Source organism: Vulpes lagopus, chromosome 1, assembly GCF_018345385.1.
Source record: "Vulpes lagopus strain Blue_001 chromosome 1, ASM1834538v1, whole genome shotgun sequence".
In the NCBI taxonomy this organism is placed as follows: domain Eukaryota; kingdom Metazoa; phylum Chordata; class Mammalia; order Carnivora; family Canidae; genus Vulpes; species Vulpes lagopus.
The window spans coordinates 71,106,777-71,127,894 of NC_054824.1; the positions used below are offsets into that span (position 1 = coordinate 71,106,777).

Consider the following 21,118-nt stretch of genomic DNA (forward strand, 5'->3'; position numbering starts at 1 on the left):
AATTCTGTAGTCATGAGGTCTCTTGAGTCCTTTATGCTTTTTTCTAGAGCCACCAGTAGCTGTATAATAGTGCTTCTGAATTGGCTTTCTGACATTGAATTGTAATCCGATTTTGTAACTCTGTGGGAGAGAGGACTGTTTCTGATTCTTTCTTTTGAGGTGAGGTTTTCCTTCTAGTCATTTTGCTCAGTGCAGAGTAGCCAAAAACAAGTTTTATTGGGAAAGGGAGAAAAAGAGAGAGAGAGAAGGAAAGAAAAGAGAAAAAGAAAAAAAAAAGGAAGACAAAAAGGGAAAAAAAAGAGAAGAAAAAGAGAAATAAAAAGAAAGGTGAAAAAAAAAGGGGTGGGGGAAGCAATCAGAAATCAAAAAGAAACAAAAACAAAAACAAAAACAAAATCCACAGAGGAGTATCTTCTGATTCTGTATACTTTAAGTCCCTTGACTTCCCCTGGAACTAGTCCTTCTACCTGGTCTTCTGGGGGAGGGGCCTGTTGTGCTGATTTTCAGGTGTTAGCACTTGGGGGAGCTGCTCTGCCCCCTGCCTAGTGCAGGGCTCAGTGGGGGTTGTTCACCGCGTGAGGCCCCAGAAGGAACAACCACAGTGGCGGGGCCAGCTCTGCAGCCCTGGATTCAGCCACCGCAGTAACTCCGGGGCTCTCCATCTGCAGGGCCTGGAGGCTCCGGGCGGGGCCGCTGATCTGCTCAGCTCCGGGCAGGAGCGTCCTCGCTGTCCTGGGCCCTCCCGGCCTCTGCCTGTCCCGGGGGGAGGCCGGATCCTGGGCTGTGTCCCGGCGCCCTGTGCTCCGGGGCCTGCGCTGTTGGATTCGCTCCCGCCCCGCAGCCCCCTCCGCGGAGCCGCCACCCGAGCCCCTCCGAGCTGCTCCGGGTCCCGCCGTGCGCGCTGCAGCCCTTAGGGAGCTCGGGGCATCTCCCGGGGCGCAGGTGCCTGTTAGTGTCCCAGGGAGCCCGAGGGCATCCCCGCCCTCCTGGGTCCTGCTCCACCTCCCTGCGGGCCCCTTTCCGCCCAGGAAGGTTGGTGCAGCTCCTGCTTCTCCGGGACGGGGCTCTCCTGTCCTGGGGACACTCGCCCCGGCCTCAGCCCGGCTCCTCGCGGGGCCCCTCCCCCTTGGAGGCCTTTTGTGTCTTTATTTCTTTTTCCCCGTCTTCCTACCTTGATAGAAGCGCGAACTCTTCTCACTGTAGCATTCCAGCTGTTCTCTCTTTAAATCTCAGGCCGAATTCGTAGATTTTCAGGATGATTTGAAGGTTATCTAGGTAATTTGGTGGGGACAGGTGATTTGGGGACCCTACTGTTCCGCTATCTTGCCCCTCCTCCCAAAATGTTTTTAAATAAAATAAAAACGCATGAAAAATTTTCAAGTAAAAGAAAAATTGACCCAGCAAAATTAATTCTAAAACTAATTCTAGTATTAATATCAAAGGTTAAAGATAAATTTAAAAAATCTTTAGGATCCCCAGAAGAAAAGAAAGACTACCACAAAAAAAAAAAAAAACTTTTATCAGTAGTATATTTTTCAAAATAATACAAAATTGAAGCATATTTTTCAGGAAACTTAAGAAAGGAGGATATTAGTCCTAAGGATTCTAGTAGAGGATAAGATTTAACCAACCAAAAGATGACTGAGAAACTTTAACAAATAACAGTGAAAGAATGATGCCAGCAAAATGCAAGTATGAAGCTCTCTTGATCCTCAAGAAAACCCAAACAGAGAAATTGGCTGAATAAATTTTTAAGTGTTCTGGAAAATAGTCAAACATCTACAGTAACCAGATGAATGTCCAATTAAGACTGAAGCATGTTCAAATGATAAGAAAGTTTGTAGCATATTTACTTGCCTTTTGCCCTCCTCTACCAAGGTTTAGGGGAACTATCAGCACACCTCCCACTTCCGTTCCTTATACCAGAGGGAGCAAAGGAGATGCCTAGGGGCTACCTTCAGGGCTGATATCTGTCTTATCTCATTTGTATCTTAGACATGAAAAAGTGCAATGCATTTGTTAAAGAAAGTAGTAAGGAGCCTAGACCCAGAAACCATTTTGGAAAGTCATTAGAGGTGGAGACATACAATAGACAATCTCAGACTCTGAGAGACATGGGAGGAAACTCTTTGGAAAGTTAAGGAATTTAAAAGTACCCAGGTACATGAGAGAATTGAGAAAAACACATGAAGGGCAACATAAGACACTGCTCAAAAGAGACCTGAAGGGAGACAGAACATAAAGACTCCTAACTCGGGGAAACGAACTAGGGGTGGTGGAAGGGGAGGAGGGCGGGTGTTGGAGGGGAATGGGTGACGGGCACTGAGGTGGACACTTGACGGGATGAGCACTGGGTGTTTTTCTGTATGTTGGTAAATTAAACACCAATAAAAGTTAATTAAAAAAATAAAATAAAATAAAAAAAAAAAAAAAAAAAGAGACCTGAGAAAACCTTAAGCTTTCATCTTGGTATCATCCCTACGCTCAGATCATGTCCAGCTAATCAGTGAAGGAATTCCTTGGTACAGAAAGATTCAGGAAAGACTGGGGGAGGGCTACTTTTTCAAATGTACAAATTTCAACAATAACAACAAAATAAAGTCATACAAATAACAAGAAAACATTACCATCAGATGAAGAAAATAAATTTTCAGATCATAGCAGAGGAAACACAGACATCAGGTTTACAAACAAAGTTATTCAAAACTGTCTTAAATATATACAGAGAACTGAATAAAAACACAGACAAATAACTAGAAGAAATCAGAAAGACAATATAGTAACAAAATGAAAATATAATACAGAAATAGAAATTATAGAAAAGAACAAAATAGAAATTCTGGAACTAAAAAATATAATAACTATTAGAGATGTTCAATAACATGTGTGAGTAGGCAGAGGAAAGAATCAGTGAACTGAAGATAGGATAGTTGAAAAGGTTGAGTCTGAGGAGTTAGAAGAATATAGAATGGAGTAAAGTGAATATAGTCTAAGAGGTTTGTGGGATATTATCAAGAGAGGGCAAATATATGTGTGATGGAGGCCCAAGAAGTAGGAGAGAGAAAGAAAGAGAGATTATATAAATAATGGCTGAAAATTTCTGAAATTTGATAAAATATGTGGATCTACAAATCCAAGAAGCTCAATGAACCCTTCAAGAAAAATATATGAAAAGTGATTCACAGCAAATGGTATAATCAAACTTTTGAAACATAAAGACAGAGTCTTGAAAACAGCAAGTGAGAAGTGACTCCTCAAATATAAGGGATGCTCAATAAAATTATTAGCCAATTTCTCTCCAAAGACCTTGGAGGACAGAAAGGGAAGGCAGCTATAAAGTGCTGAATGGGGAGAAAAACTTGTCAGCCAAAAATACTATACCTAGAAAAACTGAGCTTCAAAATAAAGGAGAAATTAACATTCTCAGGTGAAAATAAGCTGAAGCATACCTTAAAAATAGGCCTGTCCTACAATAAATGCTGAAGATATTCCTTCAGGTTGAAATAAAAGGATGTTAGATGGGAACTGAAAGCCATATAATGCTATAAAGATCACCAAGAAAGGGAAATAAATGGGCAAATATAAAAAAACAATATTATTGTGATTTTGATTTGTGATACCACTTGTTATTTTCTCTAGCATTTAAAAAAACAAATGCATAAAGAGTTATTATAAATCTATATGAGTCCAAAATACATAAAGAGGTAATTTGTGACAATTTTAATAACATAAACTGGGGACAGAACAATGGAGGTGTATAAAAGAATTTTTAGATTCAGTTGAATTTAAGTTGGTATCAATCAAAATTATATTATTATAACTTCGGAATGTTATATGTAATCTTTATGACAGATGTAATCCCTCCCAAAATATATATCTATAATATGATTAATAAATACATATGCTTTACTTATAATAAAATATATTTATAATATTTATATGTATAATATTTATATATAATAAAATATATACTATATAATGCATATATACACACACACAATATGCAATACACAAAAAGAAATGAGAAGAAAATTAAATTACATCACAAAAAAATCTACAAAACACAAAAGCAGGCATTAGTGAGGAAAAAAGGGACAAAAATGCTTTCAGACATACAGAGAACAAATTACCAAATGATTAATGTATCCATTGCTTATCAGTAATTACGTTAAGTGTAACTAGGTTAAAATCCCCAATTAAATCATAGATTGAGGGCAGCCTGGGTGGCTGAGCGGTTTAGCACCGCCTTCAGCCCAGGTCGTGATCCTGGAGACCTGGGATCGAGTCCCACGTCGGCTCCCTGCATGGAGCCTGCTTCTCCCTCTGCCTGTGTCTCTGCCTCTCTCTCAATTCTCTCTGTGTGTTCTCATGAATAAATAAATAAAATCTTTAAAAAAAAATAAATCATAGATTGAGAGATTAATAAGAGAAAAATAATCCAATTTTATATTGTCCAGAAAGGACTCAGTAGCTCATCTGCCACAAATAGATTGAAAGTGAAAGAATAAAAAATGTATTTAGTGTAAATAACAACCAAAAGAGAACTGGGGTGCCTATACTAATATTAAAGTAGAATTTAAATTAAAAACTATTACGAGATAACGAATGATGTTGTGAAATGACAAAAAAGTCAATTAGCCAGGAACATATAACAATCATAAACATATACACCCAACACCAGTACTTCAAAATACATGAAGCAAATATTGGCAGCATTTAAAGAGGAATTAAATAGCTCTGCAATAATAGTTGGAGATCTCAGTACCCAACTACTAACAATGGATAGAACTAGACAGATTATCGCTAAGAAATAGAAGTATTGAACAGCACTGAAATACAATTGAATCTAACAAACATATACATAGCATTCCACTCAGCAAAAGGAGAATACACATTTTTATTGTGTATCAAACATGCTTCAGGATAGATTATATGTTAGACAAAAAAACTACAATTCTTAATAAGTTTTAACGGACTGAAATTATACAAAGTTTTTTTTTTTTTTTATCACAATGGCCTGAATCTGGAAATCAAGAGCAGAAGGAAAATTAGATTATCCCCAAATATGTGGGAATTAAACAACATGCTCTTAAACAACCGATCTGTCAAATAATAAATCACAAGATAAATTAGAATATACCTATGGACAAATGAGAAGGAAAATATGGCATGCAAGATGTATCAGAGGCTGCAAAGGCAGTGCTAATAGGAATATTTATAGCCTTAAATGCCTAACCTAAAAAATAAGAAAGAATTCCAATTAACAACCTCATTTTATGCCTTAAGAACTAGGTAAAGTGGGATCCCTGGGTGGCGCAGCGGTTTGGCGCCTGCCTTTGGCCCAGGGCGCGATCCTGGAGACCCGGGATCGAATCCCACGTCGGGCTCCCGGTGCATGGAGCCTGCTTCTCCCTCTGCCTGTGTCTCTGCCTCTCTCTCTCTCTGTGACTATCATAAATAAATAAAAATTAAAAAAAAAAAAGAACTAGGTAAAGTAACAAACTAAACCCAAAGCTAGCAGAAAAAGGAAATAATAAAGACGAGTGATTTAAAAAAAAAATAGAGAATAAGGAAAATAAATCAACCCAAATACTGATTCTCTAAAATAATTAACAAAATTGACAAGTCTCTCACTTAATTAACTTTAAAAAGGGGGGAAGACACAAATAACTAAAATCAGAAAGGAAGTGTGATCTTCTAATTATTTTATAGAGATTAAAAGTATAAGAAAGTACTAGAAGCAATTGTACACAAATTGGATAACCTATATGAAATGCAAAATTCCTAGAAACACACAACATACTAAGACTGAATGATGGAGATACAGAAAATCTAAATAGACCCATAACTACTGAGGAGATTGCATTGGTAATTAAAAATCTCCCCACAAATAAAATCATTAAACATCTCTCCATGAATCTCCCCTGGACCAGATAGTTTCAATGGCAAGCTCAATCCAACATTTAACAAAGAACTAAAACCAATAGTTCACAAAATCTTCAACGTTGAAGATCAAATATTTCCTAACTCATTCTATGAGACCACCATTATTCTGATACCAAAGCAAAACAAAGACATTTGAATATTGATATCAGCAAGAATCCTCAACAAAATATGAGCAGGAAAGTAAGCATTTAGATGTGCCCCCTATGGAGTTTATTTCTCTCTTGCCTCATGGAGCACCAAATTACCTGCAGTGTCTGGTGACTTCACACAGCTACTAGCAAAGGAAAAGGGAGGCTATGCTCCTACAGCAAGAACTGCTTTGTAGGATTGGGAAAAAAGGCAGAACTTGGGTTTTTCCTCCATCAAGGAGAGAAGTGAAGGAGGACTTACCCCCAGTAACACAGACCACTTTACATGGACTTGGTTTCCATCTGGCCTCATTTTGAGTGCCGGACAGCAGCAACAAAGTAAAGGAGTGAGTTTTCTTCCACAGCTGGCACTGTTTGGTTTGATTGAGATGAGGAAGACTGAGGGCTTTTTTGTTTTCAAAGAAGGAAGGAAGGGAGGGTGTCATTGGCCATAGTTGTAGAGTGCACTCCCCAAAAGGTCAGCCTCAAACACTGCAGACCAGTGAAATTATCTCTCAGTCAAAACCAGTCCATAAAGACTGGGAGAGGTAGCTTCATTTTCAAACATGCAGACAACAAAGCAAACATTCGAGGAACATGAAGAATCAAGAAAACATGGCACAATCAAAGGAAGAAAGCAAATCTCTGGTAACTAACCCTAAAGAATGGAGATCTGTAAATTGTCTGACAAAGAATCAAAAATAATAATCTTAAAGAAGCTCAGTGAGTTACAGTGGAACAACAAAATGGACAACTCAACAAAAACAGGTAAAGAATACATGAATAAAGTGGAAATTCAGCAGTAAGAAATTTTTTTAAAGAAACAAATAGAAATACTGTAGCTGAAGAGTATGAAAACTAAATTGAAAAATTCACTAGAGGTTTTCGAAAACAGACTTGAATGAGCAGAATGTACAACCAATAAAAACAAAGGTCATTTGAAATTATGCTCTCACGGGAACAAAAAGAGAAAAAGAGAGAAGAGAGTCTAATGGACTATGGGAATCAATCAAGTGAATCCATATGTGCGTTATGAGACTCCCACAAGAAGAGAAAGAAACAGAGTGCAGAAAGTCTATTTAAAGATATATTTACAAACACAAGGAAATAGACATCCAGGTTCATGAAGCCTCAAGAATATAAATAAGTTTAATGTATGCATTATAATTAAATTATCAAAAGTCAAAGACAAACAGAGAATTTTTAAAGCATAGGAAAAATGATCCATGAAAAAAAGGAGCCCCCATTAAGAGTGTGAGTGGATTTCTCAGCAGAAATCTTACAGATCTAGAGAGAGTAAGATATGTTCAAAACACTGAAAAAGTGCCAAACAAGAATATTATACCCAGAAAATCTGTACTTCAAAAATAGAGACAAACATTCTCATATAAACAAGAGAAGGGGTTCTTCATCACTAGTGATGCCTTATATGTCTAATTCTTCAAGCTGAAATGAAAGGAAACTAATCAGCAGCATGAAAGCACATGAAAGTATAAAACTCCCTGGTAAAAGTATATAATTAAATACAATATATTCTAATACTGTATTGTGGTACATACATTTGATCATAATCAATTTCAACCCTAGTATGAAATTTAAAAGATAAAAGTATTTTAGAAATAATAGCTATAATAATTTATTAATGGATACACGATATAAGAAGATGTAAGCTGTGACATCAATAATACATAGTGTGGGGAGGAGGAAAAGTGTAATGCTGTCCAACGCAATCAAAAGTTGCTCACAGTTTAAAATAGACTGTTATATCCATAAGATGCTTTATGCCAGCTTCATATTTATGTAAACACAAATAAAAAACTTGTAGTAGATACACAAACTATAAAACTAGAGAAAGGAATGAAAGCATACCACTACAAAAAAAAATCACAGTATTATGAAGGAAAACAAAAAGAGAAGAAAAAAAGAAATTGAAAACAATTAACAAAGTGCCAAAAATAAATTCTCACCTATATATAATTACTTTAAGTGTAAATAGATTAAATTTTGCATCAAAAGACTCTAAATTAAATTGGCTAGTGGAGTTTTTAAATAGTAAGACTCAATTATCTGCTCCTTACAGGAGACTCACTTTATACACAGGCTCAATGTGACAGAATGGGAGAATATATTCCATAAGAATTGTAAGCAAAACGGAACAGGCCTGACTAAATACCATACAAAATCAACTTTAAGTCAAAACTGTCAAAATAGACTTTAAGTCAAAACTATCAAAGAAGGTCATTTATTATGATAAAAAGGGTCAATTTACCAATAAAATATAGCACTTTAAAAAAATACCTGCTCCAACATTAGAGCCCCTAAATATACAAAACATGTATTAACTAAAGAGAGAAATATATGGCAATACAATAATTGTACGGAACATCAGTGCCCCACTTTTTTGAATGGATAGATCATCCACATAGGAAATCATAAGGAGACAGCAAATTTGACAACAGTGTAGAATAAATTATCCTAGCAGACAAATAAAGAGGAGTCCATCTAGCAGTAGTAGAATACACATTATGCTCAAGTCTCAAGGAAAATTCTCCAGGATAGATAATATGTTGGGCTGATACAGAAACCAGAGAAACAACAGAAAACATCAATGAAACTACAAGCTATTTTTTGTAAAAAAAATAAATTTGACAAATCTTTAGCTAGACTAAGAAAATAGACAATATTTTTCCATAAATTCTTGATAATGTGGCCCTGCCTCTCTACCACATCTTAATCTGGGGACTTTTTATTATTCAGAAATTTAAAAATCTTACACAAAGTTCATTCTATCTTATGTTTTAAAGAAGAAGCAAAAAAAATAAATAAATAAAGAAGAAGCAAATGAGGGCAGTTCTGGTGGCTCAGCGGTTTAGCACCACTTTTGGCACAGGCTGTGATCCTGGAGACCCAGGGGCTCCCTGCATGGAGCCTGCTTCTCCCTCTGCCTGTGTCTCTGCCTCTCTCTCTGTGGGTGTCTCTCATGAAAAAATAAATAAAATCTTAAAAAAAAAAAAAGTTAATGATTAAAAAATGCAAGATAGACAAAAAGGAAATAATATGGCACAAAAATAACTACACATATTTACATATAAACAGACATACTTCTGGTGTACTTTTATTTACATATTTATGTGTATATTATGTATAAATGAACATGTCTTTGCATGTGCATGTAATATGTAAAATTACATTTAGATTGTTACCAAATTATTATTTGAAAGTAATGTACTGAGGAACAATTTTGTGCATAAAGCTTATCTATAAAACTATATAATTTTTAGTATACAGTCATACATATGGAATTTTTAGGTTAAAGTCTATACATTTTTATATTGAGTTTGCTGTTTTTCCTTCCTGAAAAGTTCCATCAATGGTGGCTAAAATGTTTCCCTGAATCTTCCCTGAAGATACACTATATATAGTATATATATAGTATAGATGCAGATATGAATATAATTGTAGACATACAAATGATATTTCATAGTGCAACCTGCTTTATTGTACTTTCAGAAAGATAAACAGTTGCTGTCTGCATGTTTGTGTGTGATTATGACCCTCTTATACTTCTTAACTCATTATTTATCTGAGTCAGTGTACCTAAGTGATAGATTATAAACCTTATTTCTAAGTATATCCAGATATTTATGAATTAAATGAAAGTCACATAAGTCCTTTGAATTATAGTTATAAAGTGGGAATAAATAACACCTATATCCCAGGGCTGCTGTGAGGATTAAGGATGATTATGAGAAAAAAACCACAATGTCTAATATTTAAAATATAGTATGTATTCAGTAAATGATAGATTTATTTTTGCTGAATTTGTACCCAGATATCTGATTCAGTGACTAATTTTTAGATACCTTAAACATAATCAAATATTAACATTGGAAGGAAGTTAGAGTTTAGTTTTTCTTATATTTCAAAATGTTTTGTCCAGGGGCACTTGCGTGGCTCAGTGATAGAGTGTCTGCCTTTGGCTCAGGTCATGATCCTGGGGTTCTGGGCTGGAGTCCTGCATCAGGCTCCCTACAGGGAGCCCTCCTTCTCCCTCTGCCTCTGTCTCTGCCTCTCTCTGTGTGTCTTTCATGAATAAATAATTTTTTAAAATCTTAAAAAAAATGCTTTGTCCATTCTTGTCATTTGCTTTTTCATTTTCTTTATGATGGCTTTTGAATTGTAAAATATTCCTGTTTGGTCGAGTATGTTAATTTTGGCTATAATGTTTATTGGATATTATTTTTAGGAAGCTTAAGCATTAGAAATATATTCACCTGTATTCACTTTAAGGTTTTTCTCATGGCTTCACTGTTTTATACTTATCATTATAATTTATTTGGTATATGGAGAGAAGTATGACTCTTCATTCTTTTCTGCTTCTGTAATTATAGCTGTTTTAAAATCTACCAGAGTGATGCCTCTCCTTTTAGTTATTAATTCTTCTCAGAGTTATTAGGATGAAATGCACATTTTATGATAAACAAATTATGATCAAGTGATTTCTACCCTCTCATTCTTCTCTAATCAAATTCAAAGCTGGATATAAATAAATGTTACCCACTCTTCTTTAAGACTTTTAATATTGCTGTGATTCTTTAATTATCTGATAGTTCTTGGCCCTAAGAATGATGTGGCTCATTTAATTATGCAGCTGCCTTCAAAAGAGTTTTCCTGCACTTTAACAGGTAAGGAAAACATGCAAGAAACACTATTATTAAGGGATGCCCCTTCAAATACAATTACTTCTTCTGGGTCAGAAACTGTGGGCCCATAGTATTATTTATCTAATCACTGCTCTTTTATGTTATTTGGAATTACAAGGAATGTCTATCTCAATTTTCTTTCAGAAATATTAAAAGAAACTCCAGATTTCCATGCAAAGGGATTTTAAATAGGGGATTTAAAGTTGTTACATATTAATTGTGGGGTGCACATTTAATTTTAGAATATTTTTAGCATCACAAAAAGAAAAAAAACCATAATTATGAGTAGCCACTTTCCACTTTCCTCTTCTTCCAGTTTTTGGCAACCATTAATCTACTCTTTGTCTCTATGGATTTGCCTACTCTGGATATTTCATATAAATGGAACAATATAATATGCAGTTGTTTGTGATGGGCTTCTTTCGCTTTCAAGTTTTATCCATGTTCATTTATTTTTATTGGTAAATAATATTCCTTGTATGGATATATGACATCAGTTTATGAACATTTCAATTGTTTTCACTTTTTGGATATTCTGACAACATTAGTACGAATATTTGTACACAAGTTTTTATGTGGACTTATGTTTTCATTTATTTGGGACATATTTCTAGGAACAGAATTCCTGGATCAAAAGGTAGTTATGTGTTTATTGTTGTAAGGTGCTATCAAATGTCCAAAGTGACTGCACTTCTTTCATGTGGTCTTGATTTCTTGTGTTTCTGGTTGTCATTGACTATACTGGTCATTTTATTTATTTATTTATTTATTTATTTATTTATTTATTTATTTTTATTATTATTATTTTTTGGTCATTTTAGTTTTTAAAAAGTACTTGCAAAAATAATTTTATGCCTATAATAACATTCCTACTCAAAAGAGCATTCACCTAATTTTGATAGTTTCCTTTAAATGCACAAAAGTTTTTAATTTTGATATAGTCAAATTCATCTATTTTTTCATTTTGTTGTTTGTGTTTTTGTTGTCATGTCCAATAATTTATTATCAAAACAATGTTGCAAAACTTTCTCTATGTTTTCTTCTAAAAGTTATATGGTATTAGCTCTTATTTTTATGTCTTGCTCTATTTTGAGTTAATTTTGTGTATGGTAGAAGACAAAGGTTCAGTTTCACTCTTTTGCATATGAATATCCAGTTTTCTTAGCATCATTCTTGAGAAGGTTGTCCTTTTCCCAGTGAATGGCCATGTTACCTTGTCAACAATCAATTGACCATATATATAAAGATTGATTGATTTCTGAACTCCTTTTCTTGTTTCATATATTTGTCGTATATCTTGGTCCATACATCTGTCCTTTTGGCAATATCACACTGTTTTGATTACTGTAACTTTGTAGTAAGTTTTGAGAACAGGAAGTATGAATTTTTCTGTTTTGATCTTCTTTGTTTTGGTTATTTTGAGATGCCATATGAATTTTAGGATGCTTTTCTGCTTTACAAAACAAAACAAAACAAAACAGAACACCTAAATATTGTATGGATTGCATTGACTTTGTGGAATATAGTGGGTATTATTGTAATCTTAACAAATATTAAGCCTTCCAGTTGGTAAACTTGGGATGTCTTTCTATTTATTTATGTCTTTGATTTTTCAACAATATTTTGAAGTTTTCACTGTACAGGTCTTTTGTTAAGTTTTATTTATTTTATTCTTGGGGTGCTGAGTGGCTCAATCTGTTAAGCATCTTGTCTTTGGCTCAGGTCATGATCCCAGAGTCCTGAGATCGAGTCCCACATTGGGCTCTGTTAGGCGGGGAGCCTGCTTCTCCCTTTCCCTCTGCCTGCTGTTCCGACTGCTTGTGTGCTTTCTCTTTCTCTCTCTCTTTCTGTCAAATAAATACAATCTTTTAAAAAATATTTTATTCTTTTTGATGCTATTGTAAATGGGATTGTTTTCTTTATCTCCTTTTAAATTTCTCATTGTTAATATATTAGTGAAACTAATTCTGCATGTTGACTTTATATCCTGCAACTTTGCTGAATTTGTTTTTCCCCCCTGCAAGTGTTTATTATTATAAGAACATATCATCTGTGAAAATAAATAATTTATTCTTTCTTTCCAATTCAGATGCCTTATATTCCCTTTTCTTATCTAATGTTCTGGCTAGAACTTTCAGTATATTGAATATAAATGGCAAAACCAGCCATCCTTGTCTTGTTCAGGAATTTAGAAAAAACCTTGTAGTCTTTCACCACTGAGTATAATGTTAGTAGTAGATTTTTTACAGATATCTTTAATTGTGTTAAGGAAGTCACCCTCATTCCTAGATTATTGAGTGTCATGAAAGCGTGTTGAATTTTTTTTTAATTTTTTTCTTACTTTTTCTGCATCAAGTGAGATGTTCATGGGTTTATTTTCTTCCCTTCCATTCTATTAATATTGTGTATTACACTAACTTTTGTATATTGAACCATCCTTATAATCCGGTGGGAGTTCTTCCCACTGTATCATCCAGAATAATCCTTTTAGTATGTTGCTGATTTTGGTTTGTTTTAGTACTTTGTTGAGGAATTTGCACCAATATTCATAATGGATATTGGTCTGTAGTTTTCTTTTCTTGGAATGCCTTGTCGGTCTTTTGTATCATTATTGGGAGAGCAGAGGCATTTATAATAGTATGATTGGTTAACAATTATCAATTAGATACTAAATCTCTTTTTCTAGCCCATATAGCAGGCAGTTTACCTCCTTTAGTCCATTAGATGTGTCTTCTCTGCAGAAGTGGCACAGAGATCATGATGCATAAGGTGATTCTTGTTTCCATACTAAATACTGGGATATTAGTTGAACATGAATTCAGTTACAAACTGAATGATGAAAACTTTTTTATTTTAATTTTTAATTATTTTTAAATTTATTTATTTTTTTTTATTTTTAAATTTAAAATCAATTATTAACTATAATGTACTAACAGTTTCAGAGGTAGAGTTTAGTGATTCATCAGTTGCATAGAACACATATAACACCCAGTGCTCATTACATCACGTGCCCTCCCTAATGCTCATCAACCAGTTACCCCACACTCCCACCCTCCTTCCCTATAGCAACCCTCAGTTTCTTTCCTATAGTTTAGAGTCTCTTATGGTTTGTATTCCTCTCTGATTTCATCTTATTTTTCCCTCCCTTTCCTATGTTCATCTACTTTGTTTCTTAAATTCCACATATGAATGAAATCATAATTGTTCTCTGACTTATTTCCCTTAGCATAATACCCTCTAGTTCCATCCATGTCATTGCAAAGGGTAAGATTTCATTCTTCTTGATGCCTGAGTAGTATTGCATTGGATATATATATGCCACTTCTTTATCCATTCATCTATTGATGGACATCTGGGTGCTTTCCATATTTTGGCTATTGTGGGCATTACTGATAGAAACAGTGGAGTTCATATGCCCCTTCAAATTACTGCTTTTGTCCTTTGGATAAATACTTGGTACTGCAATTGACGGGTCTTAGGGTATCTCTATATTTAACTTTTTGAGAAACTTCCATACTGTTCTCCAAAGTGGCTACACCAGTTTGCATTCCTACCAACAGTGCAAGAGGGTTCCCTTTTTCTGCATCCTCACCAATACCTGTTGTTTCTTGTGTTGTTAATTTAGCCATTCATAGAGGTGTGAGGTGTTATCTCATTGTAGTTTTGATTTGCATTTCCCTGATGATGAGTGATGTTGAGCATTTTTTATGTGTCTGTTAGCCATTTGAGGGCCTTCTTTGGGAAAATGTCTATTCTTGTCATCTGCCTATTTCTTAACTGGATTAGTCTGTGTGTGTGTGTGTGTGTGTGTGTGTTGTTGTTGTTGTTGTTGTTATAAATTCTTTATATGTTTTGCATACAAACCCTTTATCAGATATGTCATTTGCAAGTATCTTCTCCCATTCCATAGGCTGCCTTTTAGTTTTGTTGACTATTTCCTTTACTGCACAAAAGCTTTTTATCTTGAGTTCATTTTATCATAGTTCACTTTTGCTTTTGTTTCCCTTGCCTCCAGAGATGTGTCTTGTAAGAATTTAATCAGGTTAATCAAAGTGGTTGATGTCTGTGTTCTCCTTTAATATTTTGATGATTTCTTCTCTCATACTTAGGTCTTTCATCTATTTTGAATTTATATTTGTGTATGGTGTAAGAACATGGTTCAGTTTCATTATTCTGCACGCTGCTACGGATTTTGTGTAACATCATTTGTTGTAGAGACTTTTTCCCATTGGATATTTTTTCTGCTTTTGTCAAAGATAAGTTGACCATATAGTTGTGGTTTCATTTTTGGGTTTCCTGCTCTGTTCCATTTCTATGTGCCTGTTTTTGTGACAGTATTATACTGTCTTGATGACTACAGTTTTGTAATATAAATCGAAGTCCGGTATTAAGATGCCACCAGCTTTATAAATGTGGTATATGTTATGAATTGATTTACAAATATTGAACCCTGCATGGAGGCCAGAAATAAATTTTGCTTGGTCATGGTGAACCATTTTAAATGTACTGTTGGACTCAACTTACTACCATCTTGTCAAGAATTTTGCATCCATGTTCATCAGGATATTGGCCTATGATTCTCTCAAAAAAATCAGCTCTTAGTTTCGTTTATCTGTTCTACCTTTTTTTTTTGTTTCTCTATCATTTATTTTTTGCTCTAATCATTATTATTTCCCTTCTTCTCCTGGCTTTAGGTTTTACTTGCTATTGTTTTTCTAGCTCCTGTAGGTGTGAAGTTAGGTTATGTATTTGAGACTTTTCTTGCTTCTTGAGGTAAGCCTGCATTGCATACTTCCTTCTTGGGACACCCTTTGTTGTATCCCAAAGTTTTTGGATGATCATTTTTTCAGTTTTATTTGTTTGTATGTATTTTTAAATTTATTCCTTGATCTCCTGTTGACTCATTCACTGTTTACTGACATGTTGTTTAACCTCCATGTATTTGTGGTTATTCCAAATTTTTTCTTGTGGTTATCATCAAGTTTCATAGTGTTGTGGTCTGAAAATATACATGGAATGATCTCAATCTTTTTGCAGCAGTTAAGATCTGATTTGTGACCCAGTATATGATCTGTTCTGGAGAATGTTCCATGTGCACTCGAAAAGAATGTGTATTCTGCTGCTTTAGGATGACATGTTCTGAATATAGCTCTTTAGTCCACCTGGTCTAGTGTGTCACTCAAAGCCATTGTTTCCTTGTTGATTTTCTGCTGAGATAATCTGTCCGTTGCTGTAAGTAGGATGTTAAAGTCCTCTACTATTATTGTATTATTATCAATGTATTTATTTATGTTTATTAATCCATTTTTATATTTGGGTGCTTCCAATTTGGGGACATAAAGATTTATAACTGTTACATCTTCCTGATTGATAGACCCCTTCTTCATCTTGTTACAGTCTTTGTTTCAAAATCTAGTTTGTCTGATATAAGTATGACTACTCCAACTATCTTTTAACATCCATTAGCATGATCAATGGTTTTCTGTCCTCTCACCTTCAATCTGCAGGTGTCTTTTGGTCTAAAATGTAAGTTTCTTGTAGACAGCATATAGACAATTATTGTGTATGTGTGTGTGTGTGTGTGTGTGTGTGTGTGTGGTTATCCATTAAGATGCTATATGCCTTTTGATTAGAGCATTGAGTCCATTTACCTTCAGAGTGATTATTGATAGATATGAATTTAGTGCCACTGTGTTAGCTATACAGTTGATGTTTTTGGTGATGTTCTCTGTTCTTTTCCAGTCTTTTTTGCTTTTGGTCTTCTTTATTTTTTCCCCACTCAAAGGGCCTTCTTTAATGTCTCTTCCAAGGCTGCTTCATGGTCAAGAACTTCTTTAGTTTGTGCTTGTCTGGGAAACTCTTTATCTCTCCTTTTATTATGAATGACAGCCTTGCTGGATAAAGAATTCTTTGTTGCTTATTTTTCCCATTCTTCACGTTGAATATATTATGCTACTTTCTTTTGGCCTGTCAAGTTTCTGTGGACAGACCTGCTGCAAACATGATTTATCTCCTGCTGTGGGTTAAAAGCTTTTTCCTCCTTGCTTTTTTCAGGATTGTTTTCTTGTATGTGTGGAATTTTATCTATATGACTTGGTATAGGCCAGCATTTGTTGAATTTGATGGGAGTTCTCTGTCTTTCAGATTTAATGTCTATTTCCTTCCCCAGATTAGAGAAGTTTTCAGTTATAATCTTCTCAAATTAAATACTGGCCCCCTTTCCCACTCTTCTTCTGGGACACATAAGATATGACTGTTCTTATACCTTAAGGTGTCACTAAGTTTCCTAAGAATACATTTATGATTCAATGTTTCTTTCCCTCTTCTTTACAGCCTCATTATTCTCCATATTTTGATCATCTATATCTCTGATTTGTTCCCTTGTGTCACCCATCCTTGTCATTGCATCTATCTACTGCATCTAGTCAGTTTTGCATCTCAGTTAAAGAATTTTTTTTTATTTTGGCTTGACTAGTTTTTAGCTCTTTTATCTCTGCAGTGCAGTAAGGGATTCTTCAGTGTCTTCTATACTTTTCAAACCCACATAGTATCCTTATGATTGTTGTTTTAAATTCTGGTTCAGGCATCTTATATCAATTTTGATTAAATCCCTGGCTATGATTTCTTCCTATTCTTTCTTTTGGCATGAATTCCTCCATCTTGTCATTTTGTCTAGGTCACTTTTTTATGTGATTTTATAAAAGCCTGTTATATTCCCGCTCCTGAGAGTAATGGCTATATTGAGAGGTCCTACACTGTTTTGAGCCTGGTGCTTCAGGAGGTGTTTCAGAGTGTGCACTCTGCTGTTGTGTTTTGGCTGCTGTTTCCCTCAGCTCAGACTGCTGCAGAGTTTCTCCTTGCCTGCTGTGGGGTTCGTTTGGACATTTTCCTCTGTGTGGCAGGTTTTAACTGGATATTTTTGGTCTGCTTGTCAAAAGAGGCTAGATTCTGTTTCCTGAAGATTGCAGCAGCCAAAGGTCAGTAGACTTGGTGCATGGGAGGGGTTTGTGCTGGTCTTCTGTGGGAGAGCTTGCTGTGCTGAATCTCAGGCAGACTTGCCCTAGGGGAGATGCACCTGCATGGTGCAAGGGGGGCAAGGCATGGTGTAAGCAGCCCCAGACTCCACTAGGGATGCTATGTTGCTCACTGAAGTTGTTCTGATGATAGTACTGATGGGCTGGGGGGAAATGGCATTACCACAGTCTTCTGTCCCCAAACAGGGACTTCACACTTGCCACTCTTCAGGAATCTCTCACCAAATGGCAGATCAGCTCCCCTCTTTGTGTCATTAGGTTCCTTCAGATCCCCATCTTCACCCTGTCTACCCTGAGTTTACTTAGCAGGTAGCATGGTACTCTTATGCTTTATCTCAATAGTGCAGCTGGGTTTCAAAACTCCAAATTTCAGGGACCTGGTGCAACATGGACCTGTACTAATCCCCCAGGGGAGGGTCTTGCTGCACTATGGTGGGTGCTGGTTTGCCCCAGAAAGCACTCCAGTGAGTACACAGTGGTTCAGAGTCTATAGTAAAGAATAGCAGAAGGCTGACTCTTAGATTTACTGCCCACACAGGATCTCTGTTTTTATACTAGTGACCAGGGCAGCATGTTGGCACCTGCCAACAATTTGTCCCCTGAGAGGCCATGCCACCACTCCAATAATTGCATCTCAATAATTAGAATCATTTTTTTGCCCTGTGACCCAAGAGGTCTCATATTATGCTGCCTGCTTCTGGGCCTCCACCCTCCTTCCCAACAGGAGCATCACTAAGCCCACCAGGAATGATCCTGGCTATGGCCTGTACTTAAAATACTTCAGTCTTGCAGGTACATGGCTTATAAAAACATGTGGTAGCCCCTCTCTTTTCCCAGTCAATGGTTTTGGGGAAGAATTTTTCTTATGACATCCCCTGCACCATGCTTTCACTTTCTCTCTCTCTCTCTCACTCCCTTCCCTCTCTCCCAGATCAGGAGTCCTTCCCCTTAAGCTTCTGCAATTCTTTTCTCTCCCAAATCAACTCTTCTTAGCTCCTATCTTCCAAAGTGTGGCCATTTTTCTACTTCTAGATGTGCAATTTGTTCTCTCAGTCCTCAGATTGATTTATTAGGTGTTCAAAATGATTTGCTATTTATATGACTATGTTTGAGGGATGAGGCAAACTTAGAGTCCTACTCCCCCATCATTTTAACTTTTGATTTTTAAAATATTTTTTTACTTCTAATTATGGCCTTTTCCACTTTAAGATTCCCTTGAACATTTCTTGTAAGGTAAGTTAGTGGTTATGTAATCCCTTAATTTTGTTTGTCTGAGAACTGCCTTAACTCTCCTATTCTGAATGATAACATCGCTAGGTAGAGTTTCTTTGTTTTCCCTTTCAGCAGTTTGAAGATATTATGCCGCTATCTCCTGGCCTGTTAGGTTTTGGGGGATTTTTTTTTTTGTTCTTTTGTTTTGTTTTGTTTTGTTTTGTTTTAATTAGCTTATAGCCCTATGGGGTTTCCCTTGTATGAAGTGGTTTTCTCTTGCTGATTTTAAAATTCTGTATTTATTTATTTATTTATTTATTTATTTATTTATTTATTTAATGATAGTCACAGAGAGAGAGGCAAAGACACAGGCAGAGGGAGAATCAGGCTCCATGCACTGGGAGTCCGACGTGGGATTCGATCCTGGGTCTCCAGGATCGCGCCCTGGGCCAAAGGCAGGCGCCAAACCGCTGCGCCACCCAGGGATCCCTTCTGTCTTTATTATTACTTTCTGCCATTCTCATTATATTATGTGTCTTTTTGTGAACATCTTTGGATTTATCTTGTTCAGGGGCCTCTGTGCTTCCTGGACCTGGATGTCAGTTTCCTTCTCCAGACTAGGGAAGTTTTCAGCTATTATGTGTTTAGACAACTTCTCTTCCTCCTTCTTTCTCCCTTCCTCTTCTGAAATCCGTATAATGTAAATAATATGCTTGATGATGTCATAGAGTTCCCAAAACTTTTCTCATTTTTTTCCTTTTTTTCCCTCAGTTTGGTTGTTCTATTACCTTGTATTCCAGATTGCTGATCTGTTCTTCCGCATCCTCTACTCTGCTGTTGCTTCCATCTAGTGTATTTTTATTGCAGTTTTTTTATTCTTCAGCTCTGACTGGTTTTTATATTTTCTATATCTTTGTTGATGTTCTCACTGTATTCCTCCACTCTTTTCTCAAGTCCAGTGAGTTTCTTCATGACCACTACATTGAATTTTTATCAAGCATATTGCTTATCTTCATTTTATTTAACTCATTTACTGTGTTTGTCTTATTCTTTTTGGGACATATTCCTGTCTCCTCATTTTGCCTAGCTCTCCGTATTTGTTTCTATGTATTAGGAAGGACAGGTATGTCTACAGGTCTTGAGAGTAGTAGCCTTGTGTAGAGAAGTTACCATGGTGCCCTGCAGAGTAATCCTCCTCCATCACCAGAATCAAGCATGCCAGGGTCATTTGCTGTGTAGGCTGCATGTACTCACCCTTCTGTTGACAACTATTGTCTTTAGCCCAGCTGGTTACAATGACCCTCTTTGTGGATGCAGTGGGTAAGAGATGATCTCTGCACTTTTGAGAGTACTCACTTATTCTGTGGTGAGATGTTGGGGGGTATGGCTGGCAGTCAGGCTACCTATTTGCACTTAGCCTCTCTGCCATGATTGCAGGAACACCAAAGGGCAGGGATGGCTCCCTGGATGTCCAGCTAAGAGGCTTGGCTTCAAGGACTGTGAGTGTGCTCATGTTCAAGATTATTTCCTCTCCTTCCCAGGGCAAGAGTTACTTTGTAGTGGTGGTGGTCCTGGTTGGGTCTGCCAGCGTGGTGTGGCAGGACACTAGATGATTTAGAGAGATGCCTGCCAAAGTGGGTGCATTGGAAGATATGTGTCTGCATGGCATGCCAGGGTGAGGCTTATGGTGCTAAAAAGGGAGAGAGTATTAGTAGGAGCTACCACAAGTATCTGACTGTCTAGGTTGGGGAAAGAGGAGGAAAAATAATACCCACAGGTTCTTTTGTGCCCTGAGAAATCTTCTGCAGATTCCTGCCCCTGCAGGACACATTATAAGTTTAGTCAATAAATCTCCTTCAGGTATATCCCAGATATCCTTCTAATTGCTGTGTCTATGCTATGTCTCTTGGTTAATTATTTAGTATGCTTGCTCTTTGATGGCAGGAACTTGGTTTCCTATTGGACTCCAGCTCTCCTAAGGTTCAGCCTGCTGATTTTTAAAGTTCCAAGAGTTAAACTCTGCTGGTTTTCAAAGCCAGATGTTATAGGGACTCATCTTCCCAGTATGGGTCCCCAGGGCCATGGGTACCCAGTG

At 36.3% G+C, this 21,118-nt stretch overlaps 1 protein-coding gene across 11 annotated transcripts in view; it reads left to right on the forward strand.

The window, feature by feature from the left end:
• Nucleotides 1-21,118, forward strand: part of LOC121472083 (butyrophilin subfamily 1 member A1-like) — a 78,428-nt gene that overhangs the window by 31,832 nt on the left and 25,478 nt on the right. Inside the window, exon 6 of one of the 11 annotated variants that reach the window (XM_041723137.1) lies at nt 10,685-10,759. The exons of the other annotated variants lie outside the window; for them this stretch is intronic. Within the exon in view, the coding sequence (XP_041579071.1) occupies nt 10,685-10,759 (75 nt within the window). The remainder of the gene's footprint in view (nt 1-10,684; nt 10,760-21,118) is intronic. 11 annotated transcript variants of the gene reach the window in all.